This window comes from Chanodichthys erythropterus, chromosome 2, assembly GCF_024489055.1.
Source record: "Chanodichthys erythropterus isolate Z2021 chromosome 2, ASM2448905v1, whole genome shotgun sequence".
Classification (NCBI taxonomy): domain Eukaryota; kingdom Metazoa; phylum Chordata; class Actinopteri; order Cypriniformes; family Xenocyprididae; genus Chanodichthys; species Chanodichthys erythropterus.
In genome coordinates this window covers 41,321,839-41,338,462 of record NC_090222.1, presented here as the reverse complement: position 1 = coordinate 41,338,462, position 16,624 = coordinate 41,321,839, and the positions used below count along the sequence as shown (strand labels likewise).

The 16,624-nt window shown below is 40.3% G+C and overlaps 1 protein-coding gene across 1 annotated transcript in view; it reads right to left on the bottom strand.

Annotated features, from left to right (window-relative positions):
- Positions 1-15,446, bottom strand: part of LOC137002311 (hepatic and glial cell adhesion molecule-like) — a 39,926-nt gene extending 24,480 nt beyond the window's left edge. Inside the window, exons 1-5 of the mRNA XM_067361851.1 lie at positions 15,318-15,446; positions 14,843-15,154; positions 14,399-14,677; positions 14,225-14,332; positions 14,088-14,146 (exon numbers count right to left, since the gene is read on the bottom strand). Of these exons, the coding sequence (XP_067217952.1) occupies positions 14,088-14,146; positions 14,225-14,332; positions 14,399-14,677; positions 14,843-15,154; positions 15,318-15,381 (822 nt within the window). The 5' untranslated portion in view covers positions 15,382-15,446. The remainder of the gene's footprint in view (positions 1-14,087; positions 14,147-14,224; positions 14,333-14,398; positions 14,678-14,842; positions 15,155-15,317) is intronic.
- Between the last annotated feature and the right edge of the window lie 1,178 nt (positions 15,447-16,624).

The window sequence follows — 16,624 nt, the reverse complement described above, 5'->3', positions numbered from 1 at the left end:
ACACTCTCTCCAACTTCTAACTCTCTCGTTTATCCTCCCCCTTGTGAATGTTTTATCTGTCTGTCATGTACGGTTCTTCTCAAATTGGGTTTCAACAAGTCTAGCCTTGAACGTAAGGATCTACCAAGGAACAACATGGCAGGTGTTCGATTTGTGGTGACATGAGTTGCATTTCGATATGCAAACAAGAAATTTTGAAGCTTCTGGCTTAGTGTGAGCAAAATCAACATAGATCCTTTGCCACGGTAATGCAGGCCATTCCCAAGGATGTAGCGGTGCAGGTTTTGGCATCTTTTGCACATATTGACATCCTGAGCAGTGCATGGCAAGCTGCTCGATCTGTTGATCTATACCGGGCCACCATACAAAACTTCTTGCAAGTGACTTCATCTTTACCACCCCAAGATGTCCAACGTGAAGCTCCTCCAAGACTCGAGTTCTCAACTTAGGTGGTACAATAACCCTTAAACCCCACATGATGCAACCACCATCTAGAGTGAGTTCATCACGGCGCTGATAGAATTGTGTGAATCGAAGCTTCTACTCTGCATTCCAGCCAGACAGTATAGCTGAATATACCTGGGACAATGCAGGATCTCTCCTGGTTTCTCTCCGAATCATTTCGTCTGTAACAGGAGAACTCTCAAGCTGAGCAATTGTAAAAACATCCAAAGGTGTGCTTACATTCTCTGGCTTTGAATCACACCCATCCAATGGTAGGCGTGATAGCCCGTCAGCGTTAGCATGTTTGTGCGTTCTTTTGAATTCAATCTGGTATCTATGTCCTCCCAGAAAAAACGCCCACCTTTGCATCCGTGCTGCTGCTGTCAGTGGAACTCCTTTCTGAGGACTGAATATGGAAACCAGCAGCTGATGGTCTGTAACCAAGGTGAACTTGTTTCCATACAGATACTGGTTGAATCGTTTCACACCCCATACCAGGCTCAAAGCTTCCCTGTCGATCTGTGCGTAGTTCTTCTCTGCAGCAGTAAGGGAGCATGACGCAAAAGCTATGGGGCGCTCCGTTCCATCAGCCATCACATGCGACAACACCGCTCCGATTCCGTATGGTGAGGCGTCACAGGCTAACCTTAATGGTTTGTGAGGGTCAAAATAAGTCAGAACTGTATCTGACATCACCAGTTTCTTTGCTTCCTGAAAAGCTTGCATGCATTGCTTTGACCACATCCATTTCTTTCCTGCTTGCAACAAGGCATTTAAAGGATGGAGAACAGTGGCTAGATTTGGCAAAAATCTGTTGTAGTAATTGATAAATCCAAGGAAGGACCTTAATTGTGAGACATCTTTCGGTTGTGGAGCCTCTGCAACAGCTTTTAGCTTGTCATGACACTTGTGCAGACCATTTGCATCGATTCTGTGCCCACAATATGTGATTGTTTCCTTGAAAAACTCACACTTATCACGTCTTGCACACAGTCCATACTCTTCCAATCTCTTCAAGACTCGTGCTAAGTTCTCCAAGTGACTATTGTCACTGTCACCTGTGACAATGATGTCATCGAGGTAGCATTGAGTACCAGGGCAACCCTGAAGTACCTGATCCATAGCCTTTTGCCATAAGGCCGGTGCTGAGGCGACACCGAAAACAAGCCTGTTATAGCGGTACAAGACCTTGTGAGTATTGATAGTCAAGAACACTTGAGTCCTCCTCCATTTCCATTTGTAAATATGCTTCCGCCAAGTCTATTTTGCTAAAAAGCTGACCTCCTGAGAGTGTAGCAAAAATTAACTGAGACTTTAAAATCCCTGCACAATCTTACAGTTCCGTCTTTCTTCGCGACAGGAACAACAGGAGTGGCCCAGGGACTCCAGTCAACTTTTGAAAGTATTCCTTCAGCTTCCAACCGATCCAGTTCAGTTTCCAATTTCTGGCGAATAGCATAGGGAACGGGCCTTGCTTTGTGAAACTTTGGAACAGTGTTCTCATCCAAGGTTATCTTCCCCTTGATATGTTTCAGAGTTCCTATTCCCAATTGAAACACTGCTGAAGCCCCATCCAGCACTTTTTCCAGTTTCTTTTGCGTGCTAGATGACGCAGGGACTGTGATTTGCAGACTTTTTATGGATTTCCAGTCCAACTGCAACTTTCTCAACCAGTCACGTCCCCAAAGTGCTGGTCCCTCTGTTCGTACTATGTACAGATCCAACTCACTCTGTTGATTATTGTACTTTACAGTCACGGGCATTACTCCTAGGGGAATTATGGGCTCACCAGTATATGTTTTCAGTTTGACAGGCGATGGCTTTAACTTAGCCATCTTGAAATGTTTTTCAAACTCGCACTGTGACATCACTGAAACGGCGGAACCTGTGTCCAGTTCCATTTTAACTGGCTGTCCATTCGATTGAGGTGTAAGCCAGATAGCTTGTTTCAAGTCACGTTTCAGGCTGTAGATTCCTAAATTCGCCAACCCTTTATCACAGTTTTCAGCGACAACATGCACATTCCTACTTTTCTTTTTCTGAATCTTGTACCGTCTCTCCTTATCACTGTATTGTACAACAGATCGACATGCTCTTTATATGTGACCCATTTTATTGCACTTTCTGCATATTTCAGTTTTGAACCTGCACTGATTTGCTTTCTGTCCACCCCGATCACAACGGTAACACAGTTCAACTTTCTGCACTGTCTTAGGTTTACCTGCAGTGGCCAGCTTATTTACAGACACTTTTACTCCTGATCGCAGCTCGACTGCGTCTCTGGCAGCCGTTTCCATGGCGACAGCAATTTCAACCGCACGTTTGAATGTTAGATCTGCCTCAGAGAGCAATCTCTTCTGTATACTCTCTTGTGAAATGCCACAGACTAGACGATCTCTCAGCACGTCATTCAGTCCATCCCCAAACTGACAGTGTTCTGACAGCTTCTTTAATTCGGCGACATAAACTGCGATTGACTCTCCGTCGTTCTGATTCCGTTTATGAAATCTGAATCGTTCTGCAATGAGCAGCGGTTTTGGCGCTAGATGCTCTTGTATTACCTTCACAATATTGTCAAGACTAAGATAGGCAGGCTTTGTGGGAGCAGTGAGGCTTCTTAGCAGTGCATAAGCTTTCCCTCCTATTGCACTCAACAACACTGACACCCTCTTGTCATTTTCAATGTCACTAGCTTTGAAATACTGCTCGATTCGTTCACAGTACAAAGTCCAATCATCCGTAGCATTGTCAAATGCATCAATCTTTCCAATATATCCTGCCATCTTTCTGCTTTCACTTACTATTTCGCGCTGAATCTACCCCTCAGTCTTCGTGAGTCTGGGTTTCTCTCCCTTTTTCCCCCGGGAAAAAAAACGCCCATCCGTAAAAAAAAAAAAAAAAAAAAAAAACTAGGAGAAAGCGCTTCCATACGATCTGTAAAATCCTCGTCGCCAACTGTTGTGTTTGTTCGAATAACACAAATAAAAGTCAGGACAACGATGGGCAGTTCTTCTTTTAGTTTTTACTGTGCAATCACTTAATCACAAACTCTGTTAACACAGGTGTCTCATTGGACAATTCACTGGCCAACCAATGTCTAACCCCGAGTGGCCAACAGTGCTTATTCCTGGGTTTATGTATTTAACTCAATACACTACATCGTTCTTGTCCTGTTTTTGTGTGAGCGGTCTGGAGTGTTCTCGAGCCGTGCGCTCTCCTCTCTGCGTGTCTTGTTTCATGTTGGGAGAGTGGCTTTCGGATCCCGGCACTCATGTCTAGTTTGGTTTCAGTTTCGTGTCGGGATTTGGACACTCGCGCTCCCTGTCCTGTCTTTATTGTCTTGTCCTGTCCTGTCTTTCTTGTTTTGTGTTTTGTGAAGCGCCTGGTCGGTTCTTATTGGCCAGGCGCTCTTGTATGGAACGCCAAATGGGTCAAAATACGGCAGTAACCAAACACCTGGTGCCCAGAAAACGCCGTTATTTGCGGGAGCAGTGAGGCTTCTTAGCAGTGCATAAGCTTTCCCTCCTATTGCACTCAACAACACTGACACCCTCTTGTCATTGTCATATTTCCATATAAGACCAAACAGAATAATACAGAAACCGAAAAGGAGAGAGAGAGAGAGAGAGAGAGAGAGAGAGAGAGAGACCTCGAACTCCTGTCACGAAATAAAGAGTAGACTACTGTCTCGTAAACAAACGATAGCTCTGTGGTTTTCACAAACAATAACGTACACAAAAGATTATAAAATAGTTTTACTTAGGCATATATGATTAAGGAAAAGGCACATACACACATGCCCAATGAAAAAATACAAATATCACACGATGAAAGTCCAGTTGCAATAGCGTTAAAAGACAGGACTCTTGAGGTGGATCGACATTCTACTACACAGGTCTTACCGTCTTTTAATGGGGCTGGGCTGTGTAGTAAAAGGAGGGGCTGGTTTGAATATTATAGAACAGTGGTTCTCAACTCCAGTCCTCGGGACCCACTGCTCTGCACATTTTGTATGTCTCTCTTATCTGACACACTCAATTCAGTTAATGCAGACTCTCCTAATGAGCTGATGATCTAAATCAGGTGTGTTAAATAAGGGATACATACAAAATGTGCAGAGCAGTGGGTCCCGAGGACTGGAGTTGAGAACCACTGTTATAGAAAACGCCGCTTTTTACACCGTCTTTGAAAGACTGAAGCGGCGTAACTGACGGCGTTCGCCAAACGGCGAAATGAACGGCGTTTTGGGTTGGATCAAAACCGCCGATATTAACGGCGTTTCTGCGGTGAAAACGCCGTCATTTACGGCGCTTGTACTACATAACGCCATATTTTGCACCGTCTTTTCGTCTAAAACGCCGCAAATAACAGCGTTTTCTGGGCACCAGGCATTTGGTTACTGGCATATTTTGACCCATTTGGCATTCCATACTCTTGTATTGTCATGTTTTGTGTAGCACGCGATTTGTTTCCACCTGCCGCATGCTTTCATGTTGTGTTTTTGTCTTGTGTTGTGTAGCATGCAGTTTGTGTTTCACGGGCTTCGTGCTCTCATGTTGTCTTGTTTTGTGTGAACACGTAGCTTATGAGTTTTCATAGTTGCGTGTTCATGTCTTGTTTTGTGTAAGCACATGGCTTGTGATTTTGTTTTCATTGGCCATGTGCTTGTGTTTTTGTTTGGTGTGAGCACATGGCTTGTCAAGTGTTTCTTTGTGCCATGTGCTCTCTTGTCTATTGTCTTGACCCCGCCCACCTTGTTACCTCATTATTGGTTCATTTGCCCCACCTGTCCTCCCTCATTACCTGCCTTGTTTTCTCTCCTATTTATTCTCCTTGTGTTTGCAGTCCTGTGCTGGTTAGAAGGAGAGGGAAAGGGGATAAGAAGTATCAGGAAGGCTCTATTTAAATTTCTTAAAAACACAGGGTTGTTGCACAGAATTTGATAACAGTTAAATGACATGATGTTGCACACTCCTGTACGGTAGGTGGCGGTATGCACCTTGAAGTTATTTGCAATCCACCAATAATCAAGAGAAGAAGTCCTGTGCTGGTTTGTTGTCATTGAATGTTTCCTTTTGTGTTCAAGTCAAGTCCAAGTTGGTTTTCCCCTTCAGGGTAGTTTTGTTTGTTTTTGTTTTATGTTTTATTAACTAAAGAACCCATCCTCACTGCAACTGAGTCCTCATCCTTCCACCACCACCCCTGACACAAAAACATCTCCAACATTTTAATTGAAAAGTTAGTTTACATGGATATAAAAACAATAATCTAAAAATAACCAAATGATTTATACTATAAGCTATTTTTGTTATTTAAAATAACTACCCTGCAAAGTTTTGAGATTATTTTTTAAAATTATTTTATGGTTGCAAAAACAAAATTAAAAATAACTATAAGGAAACATTCTGTATAGCCTATTGTTTGTCTATTTATTGTATTGTATCTGAAGGAGTGTAACAAATCTGCCACTTTTTTTTTCCTGAAAAAAAAACATAAATTGTGCTGCTAATGGTGATTAAATCTAATGATCGCTTAGCTTGGATCACATCAAACAATGCAAGTTATTATTACCGTTATACTTTGTTCTCAAATTGTTAATGTTAACAACATCAGCATTGCATGACTATGTGTATTTAGTGTGCATTAACTGTAGATTTCAATTTCTGAAGTCCAAGTCTTTTGCTTATATCTATGGTTGAATCTCCAGTTGTCACTGATGATTGTCATTTGGACCTTTCAGGATTACAATCCGCCATCAAAATGATAAGTTTAATTATTTCTGCTGCTGAGAGAAAACGCTATAAATGAGAAGCTACAAGCAGCATCCTCACAAATAGCCTACTAGCTGAGACTCACTCTTTCTGTTTTCAGACGTGGCGTAATGACACAAAGACGAACAGCTAAATGCTTGAATTTCCAGCGGAAACCCACCTATACTGATTTAATTATAAAACATTATTACAAGCTCACCATTGTGAATCAGGCTTAGATAAGGAGATAGTTGGGTAGCACTTTATTTTACAGTATGTGTACTTTCCTGGTACCTATGTAGTAATTATGTTGTATATACAGGTAAAAGAGTGGTAACACAAGGTACTTACCTGACATGTATGTACATGGAAACTAATAAGAAACACTGCTGTACTTTCCAATGGTACATACATGGTAATTACTTTGTACCTATAGGCAAGTGTTGGGTAATAACAGGTGCTTACTAACTATTTAGTTACTAGTTTAGTTACATTACTTTACTTACTAACGGTATGTACATGGTAACTACGTAATACTCAAGGACAATTGTGGGTAATAACAGGACCCCCCCCCCCCCCCAACCTAAGTAATGTATAACTTACACATTAACTAACTGGCATATTCACTAGTACATTCATAGTAAGTACATGGAAATAAGACTGTAAAATAAAGTGCTTCCTTGTACATAATCATTACATATGAATTACCAGCTCTTACCAGTGGCCAGTTGCATAAACTGCTTAGACTAGTCTTAAAACTAAAGGCATCTTTTTTTTTTCTTCAAGACTGGTACTAACTTTGTAAAGTCAGTTACATAAAAATGTAGATCAGTCTAATCAGAAAAGTAAGACTGATTAGCCCTAACTAAGTGCTAGTTGGTCAAACTAGATCTTAAAGTCCCTGTAAAGTCATTTTAAAGTATGTGTTCTGAGTTTGTCACACCGCAGAAAAATGTGTTATTAACCACCCAGCCAAATTTGAATGATTAAAAAAATCTGCAAGTAAATGAAATAAGTTATCAAAATCCGGGAGGTAACCCCCCCAATATTCAAATGCTTCAGTTACAACCCCCCCAACATTTCAACATGAAAATCACAGTAGATCAAATTAAAATATGTAGAATTCATTTATTTTGTAACAATAATTTTGTTTCTATTCAAATATGAGTTTGTCATAATAAATTAGACAAAAATATTCTCCCCCTCCATTGAACCGATTGGTAACGCCCAACCAATGCGCGTCGCTCTTTCACCAAAACAACACGAGTAGTGCTGTACTGTTTGAATGAGAGAGCACGGGTAGCACCAAAAATGAAGAGAACCGCTGCCCAGCCAACTATATTAAACCGCTGGTCCATTAAAAAGAATAAAGCATGTACTGAGAAGGAGGTATGAGAATGTTGTGTAATACACTCATATTTTAGCTAGCTAATCCATTGCAATGTAGCTATAACTATCAGTGTAACTGTATCCAGTTACCAAAACAGCTGTGTGTTTTGTTGTTGTTAAAATGGTCTCAATTTCACATCAGTCACTTGTATTATGAGAAAGATTGAAAACTTATGAGAATTTCTGTTCTCCTTTTTGGGTGGTGTCTCTTCAAGATATCTGATAACCCTCTCCCCCGAAACCGGGGGCCTGTACCATGAAGCTGGATTAGCTGGCTAACCAGGTAAGTTTCAGATTAGTTTGCGCCAATCCTGGGTTTTAGGTACCATGAAAGTAACTTGGCTTTTAGTGGTGTTCATCGCCTTAGTAACTTACGCTCCACGGCTAACCTGCTCCAGGGCAGGTTATGTTCTGTGTTAGAGATCTCAAACTGAAATTGGACCAATCAGACGTAAGCTAAGTGACACTGACACACCCAATGCAATAAAGTCACTCCCCCAGTTTCTCTTCCTCTAAATTAAAGGTCATTATATAGTAAAAACAAATATTTAATGATGAAATTGTCTTAATAATAATATAATTTATATATGATTTGTATAATTATATGATCTATATTTTTATTAATCCATTACACACAGGCAAATTTAGTGTAAAAGTAGTTATTAAGCACTTAGTTTCAATGAATATTAATATATATAGATCATTATGTAATATAGGCCTAAATAAGGAGTAAATATATACTCTTTAAAAATTACTACATGTGACCTTGTATGTTTAAGTCTCTATCGCTATATATTATCAACAAACTTCACAACTTTCACTTGCACTGATAGAGAAAGATAATTTCTTTTATTTGTCTTCTTTCACAGACAAGTATTTTCTATTAGTGTAAATGCATTTAAATTCTTCATTTTCAGCGAAAGAGTTTTGAATTACACTGGCTCTCTCGCGAGAAGTGAATGACAGTTTCTGTTGCAAGGCATGTGATTGGCTGTTTGCCACTGATGTCATGGATTCATGTGCCCGCGCTCCACAAACTCAGGATCAAAGCCTGAGTTGACAGAGAAAGTTGATGATCTGCATCATGGTACCAACAAAGCCGGATTGGTGTGGTTTGGTTTTGTCAACTCGAAACTAATCCTATAACCCTGAGTTTGTTCATCTACCATCATGGTACAGGCCCCAGGTGTTGGTATAGTAAATATTTACAATCGTTTTGTTCTGGTCTGGGTATTTAAGGGAAAGTGCAGAGCGGCCATTGGGGAAAGTCTGTAGCCAGAAACCCCCATGCAGTGATGGGTGAATGTCTTAAAAACACTCACACACCACTGTGTGTATGCATTTCTTACTCTTAGAGTCATCTTTGAGCAATTGATGTTATGCATTTATTATTTCTTGTGACGTCTCAGTCTACGCTGTGCATCTTGTTGGGTGTGTGTGATTTCTTAGGTGCCGTCTGGAGGGGGCGTGGCCGACACACCTGACACTCGTTGGATGCGGAGTTAAATGCCACTGCGACTAGTTGTGCGGGGGCTTTGGTTGAATGGTTGTTTGGTTCCAGCATGGCGCTTGCTGGCCTGCGTTACGCTGAGTGTCCTGCCTGGCCCTAAAACGATTCTTTATTTATATTATATTTATGTTTTTCTTGTGTAAAATAAATGCTTTCTGCAAAGAATTGGCGCGTCTGGTCTCCTGTTTGTTACAGTCTACGAGCCGGCTGTAACAACTGGGGGCTCGTCCGTAAATTGCATTGAACTGTGCGTTAATCACATTATTATGATTTTCGTTTGATTAATTTGATTGTGTTTGGGGTAAAGGAATCAGAAATGGTAGGAGACGGACGCAATAATCAAAGCAGTTTGTTTACATTTTCATAGGTAAGTCTGGGTAGATTACAAGATGAGATTTGATTCATTCCCCTGTTAGGCTTTAGCAACGCTTAGCGTTGGTTTGTTGTTTTTTATTTTTGTGCAGACTCCTGGGTTGAGTACACGGCCGTGATTTGTGGATTGGGCAGATTTGCTCATTTCTCGGCCAGCGGTATTTGTGTTTAAAGGCGCTCGACTCTGGGGAGTTGCATGAAGATTAGGTTTAGGAAGTATAGGGGGTGGAATGGGTGTAGTTTAGCAAGGGGAATTATGAATTATTTCTCATCTGTGTTGACCATGAAGACGAGAGAATCAGTGGATATATTTTCAGGCCTTTTGTTTGATTAGAAGACCGTGAATTTGAATTGGAAAGATATAAAATGGATGATATGCTTAAACGACGCGAAATTGAATTATTACAGCTTAAACATTCTCAGCAGTTGGAATCCGAAAAGTTGTCCAGGGAATTTGAGTTACAAGTTCAGAGGTTAAAATTGATCGGTGTAGGTAAATTAGCTTCTGAAGGTGCACCTCTGAATGAAAGTTTCTCGCGTGCGTTCGATGTGGTAGGTAACTTAAAATTGCTCCCAAAATGTAATGAACGCGATCCTGATGTTTTTTTTTCTTTGTTTGAGAGTATTGCGGAGGAACGCAATTGGTCGGTTACGGATCGTGTAGTGGTGCTTCAAAGTGTCATTACAGGGAGAGCACAGGAGGCTTACGGTGGAGGATCGAAAAGATTATTATAAAGTTAAGTCTACCATTTTGAAGGTGTATGAACTAGTTCCAGAAGCGTATCGCCAGCGCTTCAGGAATTGGCGAAAAGGGGATCGGCAGACCCATGTAGAAGTGGGAAGGGAGCTGACTGTGCATTTTGATCGGTGGTGCGCCGCGTCGAATGTAAGTACTTTTGAGGAGTTGCAGGATTTGATTTTGTTGGAGCAATTTAGAAACATCGTTACTGATAACATTGCTACCTATATCAATGAAAATAAACCCCATACGGTTGCTGAAGCTGCAGTATTGGCGGATGAATTTATTTTAACCCATAAAAGTGGATTTGTTGATGGTTGTGCAGGTGGTGGCATTAGTCACCGAGAAAATTTGTCTCTGCAACGTTCACGAAAATTTGACGTGCCTCCTGTTCAGAGGCCGGTTAGCTTTGCGCGTGGAAAAACAGATGTGAATGTTTGCCATTATTGCTTAAACACGGGACATTGGAAGAATGAATGTCCAGTGTTGGCGGGCAAGCTGAGATCGCGAAGTAAAAAGGTAAATTCTGCTCCTGCATTATTAGTGGAGACATTGTCTACTTTTGTAAATTCGGAAATGTTCCCTGATTCTGTTGAATTAAAAACTCTAAAGACTGATCCTGATTTTGCTCCCTTTATTACTGACGGTTTTGTGTCTTTACCTGATGGTTTTGACAAAGTACCAGTTAGGATCTTGAGAGATACTGGGTCGTCTGAATCGTTCATTTTAGAGTCTATTCTGCCTTTTTCTGCCGCCTCAAGTGCGGGGAAAAATGTATTGATAAGGGGAATAGGGCTGCAGACCTTGGCAGTTCCATTGCACAAAGTTAACCTAAAATCTGATTTAGTTGAAGGAGAGGTAACGTTAGGAGTGCGTCCATCACTGCCTGTGAGTGGTGTTTCTGTAATTTTGGGAAATAATTTGGCAGGGGGGCGGGTGTGGAGCGATGTTGTCCCTCCACCTGTAGTTTTGTTTACTCCGTTGAAAGAACAAGCTGATGAATTGGAGTGTCAATTCCCTGAGGTGTTTGTATCTTGTGCTGTAACACGCGCAATGAGTCGTTCTTTAAGGTCTGAATGTGCACAAATGCCTAAATTTGAGGTACCTGGGTTATCTGTTCTCTCTCCCATTTCTCATAGTGACTTGGTAGCTGCGCAGCAGAAAGATCCTGCTTTACGAGCTCTGTTCGCTGCTGTAGTGCGGCCGGAGGAGGTGGAGAGCGTGGCAAATGGCTATTTTATACAGGAGGATTTGCTGTTGAGAAAGTGGAGTCATCAAAACGAAGATTCTGGTGGTGAGGCAATAATTCAGGTAGTAGTGCCTGGTCAGTTTAAGGAGGCGGTATTAGGTTCTGCCCATGGTGATGTGGCGGGCCATTTGGGCGTGAAAAAAAACGTATCACCGGGTTTTGCGGCAATTTTATTGGCCTCGTCTTAAAAAAGAAATCGCAGCTTTTATTAAAACGTGCCACACTTGCCAGGTAGTGGGTAAACCCAATCAGATTTTAAAGCCTGTACCGTTGTGTCCGATACCCATAGTAAATCAACCTTTCGAGCACATACTGGTTGACTGTGTTGGGCCGTTGCCTCCGTCTAAATCGGGCAATTCATATTTGCTCACAGTTATGTGTCAAACAAGTCGTTATCCCGCGGCATACCCTTTGCGTAAGATCACTACTAGGGCTGTGGTTAAAGCCTTAACGCAGTTTATTTCTATTTTTAGTATACCGAAGATTGTTCAGAGCAATCGAGGTACCAATTTTATGTCCGGAATGTTTGCGGAGATTTTAAAACAGCTTGGGGTAAAACACAACCAGTCAAGCGCGCGACATCCTCAGAGCCAGGGGGCGCTGGAACGTTTTCATCAGTCCCTAAAGTCGCTGTTACACGCTTATTGTGTTGAACTGAACAGGGATTGGAAGGACGGGTTGCCTTGGTTAATGCTTGCGGCTCGGGAGGTTACTCAGGAGAGTTTGGGGTTCAGTCCAAACGAGCTAGTTTTCGGTCACACGGTACGGGGACCACTTGCAGTTTTGCAGGACGAATTAAAGAGCAAAGAACCGCCTCAAAACTTATCAGATTATGTTAATGGGTTTCGTAGGCGTTTGTTTTTGGCAGGACAAAAAGCGCGAGAACATCTTGCCAAGGCGCAGATATGTTTATGAACAACTGAAAAAAGCACAAATGTCAGGGCATGTCAAAACTTCTCCAAGCCCCAAATCAGCCTCAGACTCCAGAGGGTTAAAGGTATATTTCATGTATAAAATTTAATACTTAAACACAGAAAATTCTAGAATAAACCATAATCTAAAATTAATTAATCAAATAAAAAAAATTAAACAAAATTAATTAGATATTATAAATATATGTTGGTATAAATAAAATAAATAAATTGTATTAAAGTAAATAAATAAAGTTATTAAATGTTAAATTAACAAATTATTAAAATGTAAGAATTCAGAGAAAAACTAAAAGAATTAAAATAAATAAGGATACAATCTAGAGAAAACTGTAAAAAATTAGATTAAAATAAATGAATAAATTTTATTACAAAAAACTGATTAGTTATTAGTCTATTAAATTAATGATTAATATAAATAACATTTGAGTATGAGTAGAAAATAATGTAACTTCAGAGCATAGGCAGTAAATCCCCCCCCCCCCCTTTTTTTTTAAACGTTATAGTTTCAGTCTTACAGTTACATTACAATATTAATATCAAACTACTATTATATTATATTACAGACAAATCCGCACCTATTTTTCGTATTCCCCATTGGTCTCGTGGTAGAATTTTTGTTAAAAGAGTCAGAAGTTCATCCGTGCTCTAATTATCAGCGGTTCGAATCCGCCCTCGCATAGGTTTTTTTTCTCATTAAGATCAAATAAGTTTATTTATGATTGTATATCAATAACAGGGACAAATTTGTGTGCATTTTGATAGTGACTTCGCTGGAAAGAAGAGTCTAGGGAATCGCGATAGATTGACGCGCATGTATGAAGACTGTACACGAGTCACAAGAGACCACTTATACCCTAACCACTTATAACAGCGGCAACACAGCATTTCAAAAACAACACGTTCCAGCGCCAGATCACTTATTATTTAACTCAAATGAACGTCAACTGGATGTTTAATTTGAATTCGACCCAAAACAAGTACATTCTTTTCATGAGTGTTGACGTGCTCTCGTTGAAATCTGATGATCAGTAACGTTACCTGAAGGTAGCCTACCTTCAGCCTCAGCGAGCGCGAGAGTGAAGGAAATCCGACTGCGAGATGAGAGATTTGTGCTCGCTCAACACTGGATGCGCTCTCGACTTTTGCCATTAATATAACGTCATAGAAACGGCCTTAAATAAACTGTATATATATATATATATATATATATATATATATATATAAGAATCGTTTCTGATAGCTGCAAGCGATTTTTTACTTGTTAAAATCCATGGAGAATACCTCGTAATTTTCCGTGGGTGCTCGACCATTTCCGTGGGTGCTCGGGATCAGCCTCTATGCTTCAGAGATATTTTAAGATTTATAATATTAAATATTCCAGTATATTAAATGGGCAGATGCATTTTAAATTTCAGGATGGTGGTCCTTATTTCCTCATATTTCAGGATCCACTTCTAAAAGTGTGGAAAGCCTGATTTAGAGGATTCACTGCTGTATTTTAAAGTTGTGTGTCAGCGGACTAATGTTTGTGTGTCTCTAAATGAAGGTCTACAGTGTAAATCCACAAACACATCTACTGCTTTATCAATATATGTTGTGCTGCTGCTGTGTGTGTGAATCATTAAACACACACACACACACACACTAAAATCAGACTGAAACAACACAGACACACACCATACACTGAAATCAAAGATCTTACCGATTTATTTCTGTTTCTTCTGTTGAATGTGGGATCAGTGATTTCTTCTGCTCGAGTCTCTGTTTCAACAATAATGACAGAAACAAACACTCAGTGAAATGATGTTTGAGAATCATATACATACAGGGAATACTTGCCTTCTCTGTGTGTGTTTGTGTGTTTCCTGCAGATGCAGAAGATCCCAACAGCAGCAACAATCAACAGAGATCCAGCAGCAGCAGCAGAGATCAGCACTGTCCGAGAGACTGAAAGAGACGGTCATCAGTCCAGATCAATGTGTGCAGAAACACCAGATATCATCAGTGAAGTACCTGCAGCACATGTGTGACAGAGCTGAGTGTTGTTGAGGTGTTGAGTCTGGTTTCTGATGGGATTGTTCAGCACACAGCTGTAGGAATCATCCACACACTCCAGATGGAGAAGAAGATCAGACCGGCTGCTGAGATCAGACACTCTGATGCTGGAGAATGAACTGTTTCCTTTGAACCAGGAGAGAGTCACATGACTCACATTCACAGCTGAACACACCAATGAACATGATGATGATGATGATGAAGAGTTACTGCTGATGACAGGAACAGGCAGACGAGCTGAAAACATGACAGAATGAATCAGATTCAGTAGAAATCACTGTGATCTTCTGGATAAAATGATCAGCATCATCACAGAATTCTCCATCATTGTATCATATTCTCAGTAACATTATCTGGTGAATTTAGTCCACAGATGTAACAGGATAGTAATTCTCTCCTCACCATAGACAGTGAGATTGATCGAGTTGATCGTTGTGTCTCTGGAGACTGTATAAAGTCCAGAGTCTGTGGTTCTGCTGTTGATGATGGTCAGAGATCCAGTCTGATGATCCAGTTTCAGTCTGTCTCTCAATCTCCCTTCAGCAGTATTATAAAACTTGCTCTCTTTGTTTTTCTTCACTTTAGCTATGAGAAATTCACCAAACCTCCACCCGATCTCTTCATCTCTGTGTATTTGAGTGAAACTAGAGTTCAGAGAGACTGATTCTCCCTCAGTCACTGACTCTGACTTCACTGCATCAGCAACAAACACACCTGAACACAAACACACACACCACATTTGCAGTTTTTCATTTTCCACAGAAGTATTTCTGAAGGTTTAGTCTGATAAAACTTGACAATATTAGATGAAAAATGAATAAAGATCAGATTGTATGTGGAGAAATGATAATATAAAGAGAACTATAAAAATACTCACCAGACTCCAGGAGAACAACCAGAAGAAAATAAACTGTCCATGTCAAATATATATTTTTTGGCATTTCGGTGAACGGTTTCAAATTACAACAGTTTCTAATTTCCCAAGTTCATAAATTCTACATTTAAACACAACAAAAAGCCATAAATGTGATGATAAACGTTGCAGATTTGGTGATACAGCGACAGAAGAGCTGAAGAACAGCCAGTGATGGTCGATTAGGCTCCGCCTCTGAAGCTTCATGAAACTTTTGATAGGTAGAGGGCGATGATAAAGTGAAAGTGAAAAGAGAACTATTGAACAAGTGTCTGTGGGCTTTACATGATCTCTGATCAGTTTTATACATTTGTCGATGTTTTAATTAGACATTAGAATAATTAAAATGAATAATGGTAGTTAGTAATCTCTTATTGGCCTGTTTATCTTGAGCCATTGAACAGAGAAACAAGCCTTGAAAATTGATAAAAGAACACATATTATACAGACACTTTATATTTAATCTTAGATGATTAGTTAATTGCATTTAACATATTTTACTTTCAATAAAACATTTGCAATATATTTGTAAAAGGTGTTTTTATGCATGTTTGGTCTGAGTTTTGTTGCATTTACACTGTTCTGACCACTAGGGGTCACAGTGGAGACAGTGTCAGATTGTTTCGTAGCCTCGAATCATTACGACACATTTGCTTCAGTGTTTCATTCACGTAAATAAATTGTGAAAATAAATAAACAAATTTGACTGACAGTCACCTAAAGAATAACACAAAAATCAAATGAGAAATTAAAATGCAAATCAACAAGAGTGCAACAAACTATTATATTTTCAGATATGCCACATCGGGCGAGACTTTAAAACAGCCAGTTACTACACGAAAATATCTCGAAAACTATGTTCAAAAGTCGAGTTGTGAAACATCGTCCTTCATTCAAAGGTGTGTATCATCTGACCCTCCTGTGAATAGTGAAACACACATCTTTACACATCGTCACCGGATGGCCTGACTGTGTGTAAAAATGTCCTTTCAAGTGTCGGTCCTGCAGCGTCCAGCAGGCATTGGACATGAAGCACAACACAGACGCTTCAGATCCAGACACAGATTTATGTCACCCAATCAAATCACTGGGATCTTGTTGTTTGGACTGAAAACGATTTCACTGTGGCGCGTGTCTTTCCAGACCAGGAGTTCTGGGAATCTTGTCTACAGAAAGCACAATAATTCCTCAAGAAAGTGTGTCTCCCAGAACTTGAGACAAAATATAAAGGACATGCAGCCTCATGTTCCCAGAGGAAGAGAGCAGGAGTG